General features: G+C 43.5%; 1 protein-coding gene across 2 annotated transcripts in view; it reads right to left on the reverse strand.

Moving 5' to 3' along the window:
- The window catches only part of malt3 (MALT paracaspase 3), a 112,333-nt gene that overhangs the window by 66,786 nt on the left and 30,966 nt on the right, over positions 1 to 14,581 (reverse strand). For both annotated transcript variants that reach the window (XM_068015393.1, XM_068015392.1), the window contains exons 3-6: positions 8,048 to 8,183; positions 4,493 to 4,668; positions 2,674 to 2,773; positions 190 to 237 (exon numbers count right to left, since the gene is read on the reverse strand). In XM_068015393.1, the coding sequence (XP_067871494.1) occupies positions 190 to 237; positions 2,674 to 2,773; positions 4,493 to 4,668; positions 8,048 to 8,183 (460 nt within the window). The remainder of the gene's footprint in view (positions 1 to 189; positions 238 to 2,673; positions 2,774 to 4,492; positions 4,669 to 8,047; positions 8,184 to 14,581) is intronic.

A 14,581-nucleotide genomic window follows, 5' to 3' on the forward strand; every position in this document is an offset into this window, starting at 1 on the left:
CTCTTTCACACCAAGGGTAGTGGGAAATCTGGAATCTCTTCCCCAAAAAGCTTGACACGCTGGACCGGTTTCACGTCCTAGTTTTAGGTGAAACTGCCAGACAGCCCTTTCCAATTTTAGAATTGGATTTTTAACACTTTGTTTCATCATTGCTTATTGGAAATGCACAAAGAAAAAATTAGTTCTTACCGATCGCTCTGAGGGAAGGTAATGATACTGCTATAGGTATGTTTTCAACTGTAAGAGAGAAATGGATGAGATTTAATTACACATTTGGAAATGTCTCAGACATGCCTGGAACAGGAATGTTAGAACAGGCCATCAGAAAACACATGAACATCTGTGCACATTACTCAATGATTAACCAATCACGCTTCAGGAATATAATCTTTTTTATTATGTATTGGAGCATACACATCCTGGACAAAGCAGCCCACTGGATTGGCACCCCATCCACCACCTTAAACATTCACTTCCTTCATCACCGGCACACAGTGGCAGCAGTGTGTACCACCTACAATGCAGATGCATTGCAGCAACTCACCAAGGCTCCTTCGACAACACCTTTCAAACCTGCGACCTCAACTGCCTAGATGGACAAAGGCAGTAGGTGCATAGGTGCATCACTACTTCCCCTCCAATTTACACACCATTCTGACTTGGACATTTATCACTGCTCCTTCATTATTACTGGGTCAATGTCCTGGAACTCCCTCCCTAACAGCACTATGGGAGCACTTTCACCACATGGACTGCAGCGGCTCAAGAACACAGCTCAGCACCATCTTCTCAAGGGCAATTAGGGATTGACAACAAATGCTGGCTTTGCTCATGATGCCCACATCCAGAGAATGAATTTTTAAAAAATTACACAGGTTAAAACTGGTGTTAAAAAGGAGCACGTATGGATTTCTTACAAATGCATATACCCTACAGTCAAAGTGGGAATCAAAGAGTTTTCATAAAAAATCAAAGCAGAAATGTTTTGTAAGTGAATTTTAGAATCATTGAGAGGAATGTATCACTTCTTAAATTTTTGGCACCCAATGCCAACAAGAATTAATCCGAGCCAGGCACAACACGAGTTAGCTGCCGAGTGAAGCCCAATTTATTCTGATCAGCCCAGCACCTTTAAGTCAGTTACAAGACGTCTCAGATAAAACATACAATGTTTTTTTGTCCCAAGTTTAAATGAACAGAACCTAGGTGACATTTTCATGAATCTCACACCAACCATCCTTTCTTTCTTTCTTTGGCCTCCTTGTCTCGAGACTGGCAACTTGGTGACAATTAGTGTGGAATTAAGAATCTAGAACACATGCTCTGTAATAAAAGTGTGACACGCTTAAGGCTTTCATATGAAAAATATATTTTCTGCTATTTTAGCAGCGTTTACATGTGAAGAGAGACGTGCATTTATAATCGAGCCTTTTACAACCTCAGGATGTGCTTTACAGCCAATGAAGTACCTTCAAAATGTAGTCACTGTTGTAATGTAGAGCATGTGGCAGCCATTTTTCACACAGCAAGCTCCCATGAACAGTAATATGATAATGATCAAATAATCTATTTTATTTTTAAAGAGATGGTGATTGAGGATTAAATATATTGGCCGGGACACTGGGGAGAACTACTCTGCTCTTTTTCGAAATAGTGCCATAGCGTCTTTTGTGTCCACTTGAGAGGTCAGACTGGGCCTCACTTTAATGTCTCACTCGAAAGCTGGCCCCTTTGACAGTGCAGCACTCCCTCTGTACTGTCTGCCTTGTTTTTTTAAAAACACATGTTTACATTTGATTTGAACGTGTAAAGTGTTTGCTTGTTAAAATAGCTTGGTGTAAGTATCAGCATTGAGTGGGCCGGCCCTTCAGACTGGGTGGAATTCCTGGGCTTGTGATAGGAGGCCTCTTTTGATCATAAGCAGTCACAACCCAGTTTCAGGGCACCAGTCCACAGCACAAAATATTGTCCCACTCACCTAGCTGAGCAAAGCAACCTCACCCCAAAGAATAAAAGATTAAAGGTTATAGGCATTAAAGTAGATCTATTTACGGTGCCATTCTCTTACTGTCCATTATATAAAAACAATTATTCTATCGAATATAAATAGGAGTGAGGATTTGAAAATAAGGCATCATAAAAATCAATTCAGTTATCAATCATCACTGTCCTAATATCCTGCAGAATATTCATGGTTATCAATTTAATGCCAACACAATATTTTTCTTGTTCCAAACACTAAGACAAGGATCAAGGAAAAAAAATCAGAAGCGAGTTACTTTGAGATGCTCTTGATACATGCTGGTGGCCAGTTAATGTTAGAAGTTACCCAGGCCCGGCAAGGTGTTAAAGAAACGCATTGTAACTGTGAATTCCAGAAACCACAGCCTTCGATTGTTAGTATTTACAATTATCGTCATGGTGCAGAGGTACCCCAAATCTTGTACCTGTATGGATACATGAGATGAGTTCTTGAAAATTGGTGCATTTAAGGGGGAGCAAGATAAGTACATTAGGAGAAAGGAATAGAAGGATATGATGATAGGGTTAGATGAAGAGGAGGCTTGTGTGAAGTGTACAGACCAGTTGAATGACCGGTTTCTGTGCTGTAAATTCTGTGTAATTCTATACAAGTCTTCGACATGTTAGCGACAGTGCTGTGCCAGTATTTACCTATGCTCACGTCAGCAGCAGAACTCCAGCACTCCTGTCCTCGGTCATTGGTGACAGCACACAAGTATGTCCCATGGTGTCTCATCTCAGCCGTGGCTATCTAGGCACGCAGAGAAAATAAAATGTACCTTCACCCATACAACCTACACTGCCACAGCATCTACCTGGTCACAGTTCAGTAATCACACTTGCCTGGGCTCATTTCCCAGTGAGGAAAATGTGTTTTTGTTCACATGGAGGGCACAGACCAAAAAGGACTGATTTGGTTGAATGGCCTGTTTCCATGTGCAACATCTTTGTATTTGTAATAACCAGAAGGCATTGACCATGGTAATGAAAGAAAGATAAAGAAGAAGCTTCTAGAAACACAAGAACAGGAGGAAAATCAGCCCCTCAAGTCAGTCGTATCATTCAATTAGATCATGGCTGATGTGCATCTTAACTCCATCGAACCACTTCAGATCCATATCTCTTAATACCCTTCCCTAACAAAAATCTATGAATCTTAATTTTTAAATGACCCTCAGGTGCCACAGCATTTTGAGCAGAGTGTTCCAGATTTCCGCTATCCTTTCAGTTCCAAAAACTTGTCTATATTAAGCTTGCTTTTCATTATGTCATCTTCAGGCTTCTGGCCAAAGGTCACACTCTACTCTGTCCTTTTTTATGTCTCCTGGCGCAGTCAACATCCTGGAGTGTATTACAGTCTTGTTTATTTAATAGTGCTCACAGCAGGAGGCCAATAGCCTGCAAATTCAAACCAAGGATCAAATAATCAAAAAGGCTAATGGAATATTTGCCTTTATAGCTAGACGACTAGAATATAAAAGAGATTGGAAGTCATGCTTCAGCTATACAAAGGCCTGGTTAGACCATACCTGGAGTTACTGTCAGCAGTTCTGGGCACCACACCTTAGGAAAGGAAAGGCCCTGAGGGAGAGCAGTGTAGATTTACCAGAATGATACCTGGACAATAAGGGTTGAGCTACAAGGAGACATTACACAAACTAGGATTATATTCTCTGGAATTTAGAAGGTTAAGGGGCAATTTGCTACAAGTTTTCAAGATATTATGCGGAACAGATAGGATAGATTGGGAGAAACTATTTCCACTGATTGGGGAGTCTAGGACTAGGGGGCATAGTCTAAAAATTAGAACCAGAGCTTTTTCGGGAGTGAAATTAGATAACACTTCGACACACAAAGGCTGGTAGAAGTTTAGAACTCTCCTCTTAGTTAACCTAAGGTATTAAGGGATATGGGGCAAAGGCAGGTATATGGAGTTCGATCACAAATCAGCCATGATTTCACCTGAATGACCGAACAGGTTTGAGGGGCTAAATGGCCTCCTCCTGTTCGTGTGTCTTCCAACACTGAAGTATTGGGTCAATCACCAACTCCTACTCCAAGCAGTATTTCAGTAACTTTGGGTAATTTGAACAGGGGGCAATAGTGCAAAACAGATGATATCAGATTGCTGGCCATTATACATCTCTGCCAAGTTGCATTGCTGCCAATAGTTCAACTTATTTCCTGGCTCCGAACAGTGCTCTGACATTGGGCCATTCAAATGTGGCATACTCTTCAGCATTGCATTAGTGAGCCAATCAAATACCCTCACACCCTTCAACACCAGCTCTCGACCAAATACTCTCACACCTTTCAGCTGTAGTTCAATCAAATACTCTTGTATGGATCAGAACTGTGACAGGCAAACAGCGCTGTCAAACTCCTCAGCAGAGCTGCATTCAGACCAAACAATTAGTCTTTCATCCATCGATATTAGTAAAAGACACAAATCTATTTCAAGTCAACTTACTGCCAATTCCTCCTTGGTTTGGTGAGGTAAATGAATGCCATTCTTGTACCACTGGTATTTTGGAGCAGGAATTCCGAATGCAACACACTTCAAGGATGCTCTCTGGCCAACTTTTACCCTCAAGGATTCAGGCTGCAGTCCAATCACTGGCTCTCCCTGCCATCTGTGGGGTAATTCTGTTGTCAAAGTACACAAAACAATATTTATAATAAAAGCAAAATACTGCAGATGCTGGAAATCTGGAATAAAACAGAAAATTACATAGAACTTGCAACACAGAAACATGCCATTCAGCTTAATTTGTTATGCTGGTGATTATGCTCCACACAAGCCCCATCCACTCTTTCACCCAACCCTATCCACATAACCTTCTACTCCTTTCTCCCTCTTAAAATGATCTGTGCTATTTGCCTCCACTACTCCATACCATGTTAGGGAGCATTCCGAAGAATACAAGAGACTGAAGGATTGGTATAGGTTAGTTAAATGGGCAGAAAGGTAGAAGATGCAGTTTAATAACATTGAAATGCGAACAGTGAAAGGAAGCCTACCCTAAACACAAAAAGGTGGGAGTGCAGGCAAAAAATGAAGTCTTAAAAAAGGCAAAATGGTGTTCTGTGTTGCATGTGTAGAGGCACTGACATAGCAAGGAAGTGATACTAAATTTGTACAAGACATTGGGCATAGTTGAAGAACTGCAAGCAGAGCAAAAAAGAAACACATCATGGGATGTACTGAAATCAGGATCTTTAGCCAATTGCCTATAACACTGTAAATTCACCCCCCCCCCAGCAGAGCAAGTAGTTGTATCTGGCATAGTCAAAAAAGCTACACAAGCAGTGAATGCATTTGACTGCCTGAGCTCTCCCTTGCAACAGCCAGAAGACAAGTTTTGAATTGAGTGTCAGTGTTAATAAGGAACACCTAAAGTCAGAGTTGCTGACTGACATGGAAACAGCTGACATTGTGTGGGATTGTGCTACTGAAAATTGTCTTCGGCCTCCTTATCTCAAGAGACAATGGGTAAGCGCCTGGAGGTGGTCAGTGGTGTGCGGAGCAGCGCCTGGACTGGCTATAAAGGCCAATTCTAGAGTGACAGGCTCTTCCACGGGTGCTGCAGAAACATTTGATAGTCGGGCTGTTTCACAGTTGGCTCTTCCCTTGCGCCTCTGTCTTTTTTCCTGCCAACTGCTAAGTCTCTTCGACTCGCCACACTTTAGCCCTGCCTTTATGGCTGTCCGCCAGCTCTGGCGAACGCTGGCAACTGACTCCCACGACTTGTGATCAATGTCACAGGATTTCATGTCGCGTTTGCAGACGTCTTTAAAGCGGAGACATGGACGGCCGATGGGTCTGATACCAGTGGCGAACTCGCTGTACAATGTGTCTTTGGGGATCCTTGGGAGTGAGATAAACAAACAATCTCGTCAAGCAATGGATATAAGAGAATAGCCCCCACAACAATCACGGTCTCCAGTTAGATGCAATTTCTCAGGAACTAATTGACAATTATGCCAGATTTTCAACGGGACTTTTCTGTCTGCTGACTAGAAATGCCAATTTTATGGTTGAATATAAAGAGGAAAATAAATCCACAGCAGAATATTTTGCAATGTAACTGAACTTTGATATTGTGCAGCTCACATTTTGAGCAGAAATCTTTCAATATTTATTTTGATATTTTATGGAATATTTCGCAGTGTTTTAGTGTAATGTTTAACTAAATTTGCATAATTCACTCTTAATTCAACTGGATTTTCTGACCACGAGATGACTCAGAATTAAGAGAAGACTGTAAAAGGATATGGAGAAAAGGCAAGGAAATAGGAACAGGATTGCTGGCTCCAGTTGACGAGTTAGCAACACAAGCACAATGGGTCAGAAGGCCTTCTTCCTGCTGTCAGTCTAAGGATATATTTGCCTTGGAGGCAGCATGGTGAAGGTTCACTAGATTGGTACCTGGGATGAGAGGGTTGTCCTATGATGGGAGGCTGAGAAAATTGGGCCTATATTCTGGATTTTAGAGGAATGAGAAGTGATCTCATTGAAACATACAAGATTCTGAAGGGGATTGACAGGGTAGACACTGAGAGGTTGTTTCACCTGGCTGGCGAATCTAGAGCACAGGGACACAGTCTCAGGAGAAGGGGTTAATCATTTAGGACTGAGATGAGGAGAAATTTCTTTACTCAAAGGGTTGTGAATCTTTGGAATTCTCTACCCCAGAGGGTAGTGGATGCTCTGTCATTGACCATATTTAAGGTTGGCCTAGGCAGATTTTTGGTCACTCAGGGAATCAAGGGATATGGGGAGGGGGCGGGAAAGTGGAGTGAAGGCAAAGGATCAGCCATGAACATATTGAATGGCGAAGCAGGCTCGAGGGGCCGTGTGGTCTACTCCTGCTCCTATTGCTTATGTTCGATGATTAAAAATTGGGATGTTTCTATGCTGTAGCAATACTGGCCATTCAAGCATCCTACAGTTTCCTTTTTGTAGGCCCCACTCTCCCTGTCCATGTACAGCAATACTGATGCATTCTAAGAGTTGTAGTCCATCAGTGCGATGCTGGAAAACACTCAGTAGGTCAGGTGGCATCCGTGTAGAGAGAGAAACAGAGGTAACCAGCAGAATTTAATTCACCCGTCGGGAGCAGGTTCGGGTAATCTGTGGCCCCTGCCCCAATACCTCACCCAACCCAGGGTTTGCCTGACTGGCCCCGGTAAGTCCGCCCGCACCTACCTCTTCTTTGAGGCTCCTGCACTGCTCCTAGTCCTGCACCTCCTGCAGAACCAGCAGTGGCCACCGCTCCCAGTGGCGCTGCTGGAACTGCTAAGCTGACAGCCCTCTGATTGGCCAGCAGCTCTTGGAGGCGGAATCCCCACCCTTAAAGAGACGGGGACCCCAATGCCAGGACTGAGCACTGTTAAATGCAGCTTGGGGTCCCCCAAACAGCTGAGGCAGCGTTCCCCTTGCCTTTCTGGCCCGGTGTCAGGACCCCCGCAGGCTGCATAAAATCCAGCCAAACGTTGTGGGTCAATAATCTTTGAAATGTTAACACTGTTTCTCTCTGCACTTATTCTTATGTAGAAATTATAATGGTATTAGACCTTTAAAACGGAGTATATTAATGTGCAAACATACAGTATATGGAGTCGCCACCTGAAAACTCAACCTATCTCTTTGTTTCCAAATAATAATGGAACTAGAATGTATTTCCAGATGTAGCAGGACAGAGATGAAGAGTCTAGCTCCTGGCTGGAGAGATTAAAGACAAATTGGAGGGGAGTTATGCTGAAATCGCTCACACCTTTAAGCATATAGTCCAAGAGCAGCCATGGTAAAGACTGTCCTGGACCCTTCAGATGGGAGAATGGAGCAAATTACTTTAAAGGCAACTGATTTTATTCCCTCCAAAATAGGAAACAAAGCAAATTGAAAAAAAAAAACATGAAAGATTTGAGTTATGAGAAGCAGGAGCAGCAAATTATCTCACGGTTCATGAAGCAGGCACTTATTCTGACATAACAACCAATTATAAATTGAAGGAACCATTACCGGATTTGATAAAGTGAACTTTGACCTTTGCCCAGCTGCTGAATACACATTGGTTCTGCTGATCGTGCACTCGGCACACATAGATTCCAGTCTTCCCTTCATTAACGAACAGCACTGACTGAACGGCCCCAGCAATCTGTAATCAACATAAAAAGCTCAAAGTAGGTCCTTCAGAAACCAACAACTGCACCGTCACCATGGCAAGTGACTTTCAACAGGTCAAGAGAATGGGCCAGATCTGAAAGGGTCCCAGAGGTTAAATCAATGACAGGTTTTTAAACCTCAGATTTAAAATGTGCAGCACCACACATCACTGGCAATGTGATGCCATCACCAAATTAATCACCTTGTGTGCCCCTCTTGCCTAAACTATGATGTTCGATGAGGAGTGTTTGTAATATCAATTACTTCTCAAAATACTAGGTTCACAGATGGAATTAAGCATACAGTAATAACTGTCGAAACTGCCCATTGCTTTTTACATCAACAAATTTATTTATATAGTGCTTTTTACATCCCAAGGCACTTTACAAGAGCGTTAACAAATTTTGATACTGAGCCACATAAGGAGATATTAGGATAGGCGACCAAAGGCTTGGTCAAAGAGTTAGGTTTTAAGCAGCACCTTAAAAAGGATGAGTTAGAAGTGGAGATGTGGAAATGGTTTAGGGAGAGAATTCCAGAAGTTAAGGCCTTGACAGCTGTCAGCACAGCCAGCAGTGGTGGAGCTATGACAATCCCACCTCTATTAACAAAATAATGCAAGCTTGGCTTACAATTACACTTTCACTCTTCCAGCAGAAACTTACCTAACAGGTAAAAGCCAAAAGTTATCACGACAGTGTCAACTCTTTCCATACATGCTACAGTGTCTTCCAGAACAGTGCCCCTTTAAAATATACCCAAATGACATATTACTGATATGCAGGAAAAAAAGGTGCAGAAAATGTTAAAGGAAAAATTGGGATCAATATTCCAGAGAGGGGTAATTAAGGAGTCTTGGTTCCAGTACTGCCGAGAGCAACGTTCCAGTCCTGCTCTTGCCAGAATTTCTAAAATCACTTAAATGCCCTCTTAAACCCAGCCGCTCAAGGTTTTGTTTTTCATACCTGCCTTTCAGTAAGTAGTACAAGATCCATCACCCTATCCATCACCTCTGCATCCGACGAGATCAGGACATGAGAGTTAAAAAATAGATGGCATGGTGCTAACTGGATCTATGCAGTGCACACATTGCGTTCCACTTTAATAGGGGAATATTGGGCAGTGCAGTGAGGCCCTTGAGCCAGGCAGATGAGGGTTTCACTGTCATTCCAAATCAGGATCTGAGGACATCATTCAGACCCCACTGACTTTTTAAAATCAGCGGCAGCCAAGACTGGAACTTGGTGGCGTCGTTACCAAGGAAACCCAGTGCCAAGGAGCAGCAGGCCGAGAAGAGGCCCAAAAAGACATGACTTCCCCGCCTCGAGCTTCCTGTGATGAGCAGGATTACCCCCTGACTTAACTTTTCCAGGGTCCATTCCCGTGGGTCCACGTCAGCAGCCTCCCCCGGTCCTGCCTGTTGGTGCCACATCATTAGGTTGAGAAGGCAGTCTGAACTAACTTATGTAAATGAAGCTCAGGGTGGTCTGGCCCTCATATCAGCCAGCCTGATATTTGGCCTACTGCAAGTTAGCTGCATGTTTTATAATGTGTGCCTTTTGTGTTAAACTAGATAAGGAGAAAAATAAACTTACAATTAGCGAAATACCACTCCAATGACAACAGGTTTCTGGCTTTTCAGTTCTTTGTGTGAATAAGACCAATAATTCACACTGAATGAGTCTTTAAACTGGATTGCTATTTAAATGAATAAATGACCTATTGTGCCAACCGTATCAGTCAATCGCTTAGAAGAGCAGGTTTCTGGTCATGAATCAGAGTATGAAAATCTAATTGGTTCATGCATTTAGCGAGGGAATTTAGATAAGTTACTTATGAGTGAACATTGCATGTTTTCAAGAAGGAGTTAGATATAGCTCTTGGGTCTAAAGGGATCAAAGGGTATGGGGTGAAAGCGGGAACAGGCTACGGAGTTGGATGATCAGCCATGATCATAATGAATGACGAAGCAGGCTCGAAGGGCCAAATGGCCTACTCTTGCTCCTATTTTCTATGTTTCTATGAAGTGGGTAGGCTATCGTCTTCTTCTTCTTTGGCCTCCTTGTCTCAGGAGACAACGAGTAAGCGCCTGGAGGTGGTCAGTGGTTTGTGGAGCAGCGCCTGGAGTGGCTATAAAAGGCCAATTCTAGAGTGACAGACTCTTCCACAGGTGCTGCAGAAACATTTGTTTGTTGGGGCTGTTACACAGTTGGCTCTCCCCTTGCGCTTCTGTCTTTTTTCCTGCCAACTGCTAAGTCTCTTCGACTCGCCACACTTTAGCCCCGCCTTTATGGCTGCCCGCCAGCTCTAGCGATCGCTGGCAACTGACTCCCACGACTTGTGATCAATGTCACAGGACTTCATGTCGCGTTTGCAGACGTCTTTAAAGCGGACGGCCAGTGGGTCTGATACCAGTGGCGAGATCGCTGTACAATGTGTCTTTGGGGATCCTGTCATCTTCCATGCGGCTCACATGGCCAAGCCATCTCAAGCGCCGCTGACTCAGTCATGTGTATAAGCTGGGGATGTTGGCCGCCTCGAGGACTTCTGTGTTGGAGAGATACGGTCCTGCCACCTGATGCCAAGTATTCTCCGGAGGCAGCGAAGATGGAATGAATTCGCCATATGTCTCCCTCAGTACAGCACTGGAATATCAGCCTTGATTGCGTGTTCAAGTCACCAGAGTGGGACTGGAACCCATAACCTTCTGACTTGGAGGCAAGAGTGCTACCCACTGGGCCACAAATGACAACCTGGTTCTTTCCCATGGGTGACTTGACTGAGCAATATTTGATGCTCCCTCTTAATGAGCTTGCCAGGGCAATCAGGAGAGTGGCCTCCGTCACCTTACTGCTCAGAATTTGAGCTCAATTCAACATTGTTGCAGGGTTTGTAGACTGGATTCTTTAAAGGAGTGATCAAATCCATTCACTCAACATCACGAGCCAGTCAGTACTGTTGTGAGTATGTGATCTAAACTAAACCAGCTGTAATAAGTCATCATATTTCAGTTACCACAACTTGGCTCAGTGAAATCTCACCAACACCACTGGGTTGGCAGGATTTGGGCAGACTGCGATTCAGCTGCCAGTGTGACCAGTGGCAGTGCCACTTAGTTATCCTGATAAGAGTAAAGATGGCAGTGCTGAACAGGAGCAGCAGAATGAAGGAGATAGTAGAAATGATTCAGCTTTTCATTGGAAATCTACCCCCCCAAAAAAAGCAGAGAAGGCAACAGCAGGCTCGCTCCCTACTCTCAGCAGGGCTGTCCAGTTGGAGAGACAAGGCTACCATGTTGAAGTCCCATTTGCCCAACCCTCCCTTTGATGGTCACTTACCCACTAACACGAGTTACTGCTTTGGTCGAAAAATAAATGTTTGCCAGGACTGAGAGAGAGTTCCTCTGCTTTTCATCTAATTGTGGCATAGTATCTTTTGGTCTAGAAATTCAACGGGACCACGCCCATTTTCCAGACTTTAAATGGATACCTAAGCTTCCAATATGGAAGGGAAGAAATCCACTTTAATTCTACATGTGACCTAAGTGGCAGGTCCTTGAAAGGGACTACTGCGGGCAGCCACCAATAAGGTGAGCTTGTGGGGAAAAAAACACTTGCCTAAATGTGGACATTTTTCCTGAACCTGCATGAAAACCTTGGGTTGCTAATGGCCATTTCTTGCCTGTGCACCTCGTCACAAACCCACCCTCATTCCCAAACCACCCCCACTTCTGGTTGCCCGCTATCCTACACTTCAGTCTGGTTCTTGCCAGTCAGTCCCCTCTCATAAGGCAAGCCATCAATTAAAGCAAAGAGGGAAAATACAGAGCACCGAAAGGAAAAGACAGATTTAGGTTTTTTTTGGCATAGGCCTTTCCTCAGCTGATAATGGACATACATTTTCGAACTTACAGGTTGTCTATTTTCATTCCCCAGCCCTGGTCTGCCTCTTTGTTGTTATATTGGAGATGGCAGGGGATAAAAAGCTGGTCTCGTGCGAAGACTGCTGAAGCAATTAAAAAAAAAGCTAGTGGAGGATAGAAGATGGTAAAGTCTAACTAAGTGGTAAACATTAGTCGCAACAAACTGTTTGTACTGAGATGTAGAGAGTGGGGGTGTGGGATGGGAGGGGAGGATACAAAATACCAGGAATTAGATGAGGGGAGGTTTGAAGAATTTTTCTTTCACCTTTCCAGTCAGTCTGCTGACATACCTATAACTAAGTGCTTCCACATCAAAAAGAGATTGTTTATCTACTTAGAAGGTCTTAAGATAACAATACAGGAAGCCTCGCCTGATCTGTACAACCGCAGTAATTCAGAAAAGGTCACCAGATATTCGAGCAGGTTCCCAGTATTGTATTTACTCTGTACACAGTATGCAGATGGTATAGTACAGCTTTATTTCCATGTTACTGACTTTACATTACCCTGTCGCATTGGGCCTGTAAGGTGCAATAAGTCGTTGGCAGCGCTCTCACTTCTGAATCAGAAGATAGTGGGTTCAAGCACCACTCCAGAAACTTGAATACAAAATCTAGCCAGACGTTCCAGTGCAGTACTAAAAGGGGTTGTGCTGTCAGAGGTGCTGTCTTTCACATGAGACGTTAAACAGAGGTCCCATTTACTTCGTCGGGTAGATGTAAAAGCTCCTAGAGTACTATTTTGAAGATGGGCAGGGGGAGTTCTTCCCGGTGTCCAGGACAATATTTATCCCTCAATCAACATCACAAAAACAGATTACTGGTCACCATTACGTTACCCATGGGAGCTTGCTGGGTACAAATTGGCTGCTATGTTTCCTATATTACAATAGTGACTGCACTTCAAAAGTACTTTAGCTCTAAATTTTGTGGGACATCATGACAGCAGGTATATAAATTCAAATTATTATTATTTTTCTTACACCAGTCCTTTTCATCACCTGACCGAGAAGCCAAACATGCAAGCTGCTCTCAAATCTCGACAACCCTTTTAATCAGGTCCTCCCACCTCAGGATGGCCATTAGAAGCCTGTTGGGACGGAGAGAGAAAAAAAAAAATCCCACGGACAGTCCACCTGTAAAGGAGGGATGGACACAGGGAGGACTCCATTTCCAATCCTGATTAAACAAGGGCTTGTGCCAGACAGTTGGCATAGCTCAGTAAACAGCACGTGGCACAACCTCTGTGGCAGACAGGAACTTGTTAAATTACATAGATCTGTACAAAGAAGTTACAACACAGAAACAGCCAATCTGTGTGGATGTTTATCCTCCAAACAAGGATGCAGTCCTAATCTCATTTATCCATCCTGCTCCCAAATCCTATTTATTCCCCTTTTCTTTAACCACATATCTATTATTGTATGTTGACATGGTCTCTTGTTCAGTAGTGCGTTCCACAGCCTGTCTGTTTAAAAAAGGGGTTTCTCTAGCTCCGTCACGAAGTACAAACCCCTGGTTAGTGATAGATGTTAATGGAACTCCCCAGGCATTGCTGCACCTGGCTTGCTAGAGCCCAAATGATGTCTCCGTAACATTAGGAGTAGGAGTAAACCATTCAGCCCCAACTAACAATTTCTCATGATTGAACAAAATCCCACAAATGGCAATGAAAATTGGCCGTCACAAAACAATGGCTGCACCTCAAAAGCAATTTATTGGTTCTGAAGCACATTGGGATGTCCGGAGGATGTTAGTGGCACTCTCAAATGAATCTTTCCTTTCTTTTAAAACCGGTTTATGTAATTTTTTGATCCATATAGATCAGGGTGATTTCAAATCATAAAAGCATTTCCACAACCTTATTGTCAAGTGTAAAGTGTTGTATATGGCCATGTCTGATCATTTCCTTTAATGAGTAATGATGGTGTCATTGGGAGATTCCACTCATCACTATGCTGAGACAGGGTGCGAGGGGGTAGGTGCAGGGATATGTCCAGCTAAGATGGACAGTCAAAGCAAAGCAACACCAGCTCACAAATACAAAAGCAAAATACTACAGATGCTGGAAATCTGGAAATACTCAGCAAGTCGGGCAGTGTCTGTGGAGAGAAAGAGAACAGAGTTAATGTTTCAGGTCTGTGTGAGCTTTCATCAGATCTGCTGAATATTTCCAGCATTTTCTGTTTTTGTTTCACCAGCTCACGGGGGTGTGCGTGCCCCCCCCCAATCTTCAGTGAGTTTGTTCATCCACCTTCAAATCTTCAAGGCATTTCTCCCTCCAACTCTTCAGCAGCTTTCTCGCCTATCCCTTCCTCTTCCAACCCTCAGTAGGCTTTTCCTCCCATCACCGCACTTTCAATGCTCTAGATACATTCGACCAGTCACAGTTTCTCCTGCGGCTTTCTTGTTACTGGAATCCTCTGTGCCCCAACGTAACTCCTCCTATTCCAAACATTTTCTTTCTCG

The sequence above is a fragment of the Heterodontus francisci genome, chromosome 35, assembly GCF_036365525.1.
Source record: "Heterodontus francisci isolate sHetFra1 chromosome 35, sHetFra1.hap1, whole genome shotgun sequence".
NCBI lineage: Eukaryota > Metazoa > Chordata > Chondrichthyes > Heterodontiformes > Heterodontidae > Heterodontus > Heterodontus francisci.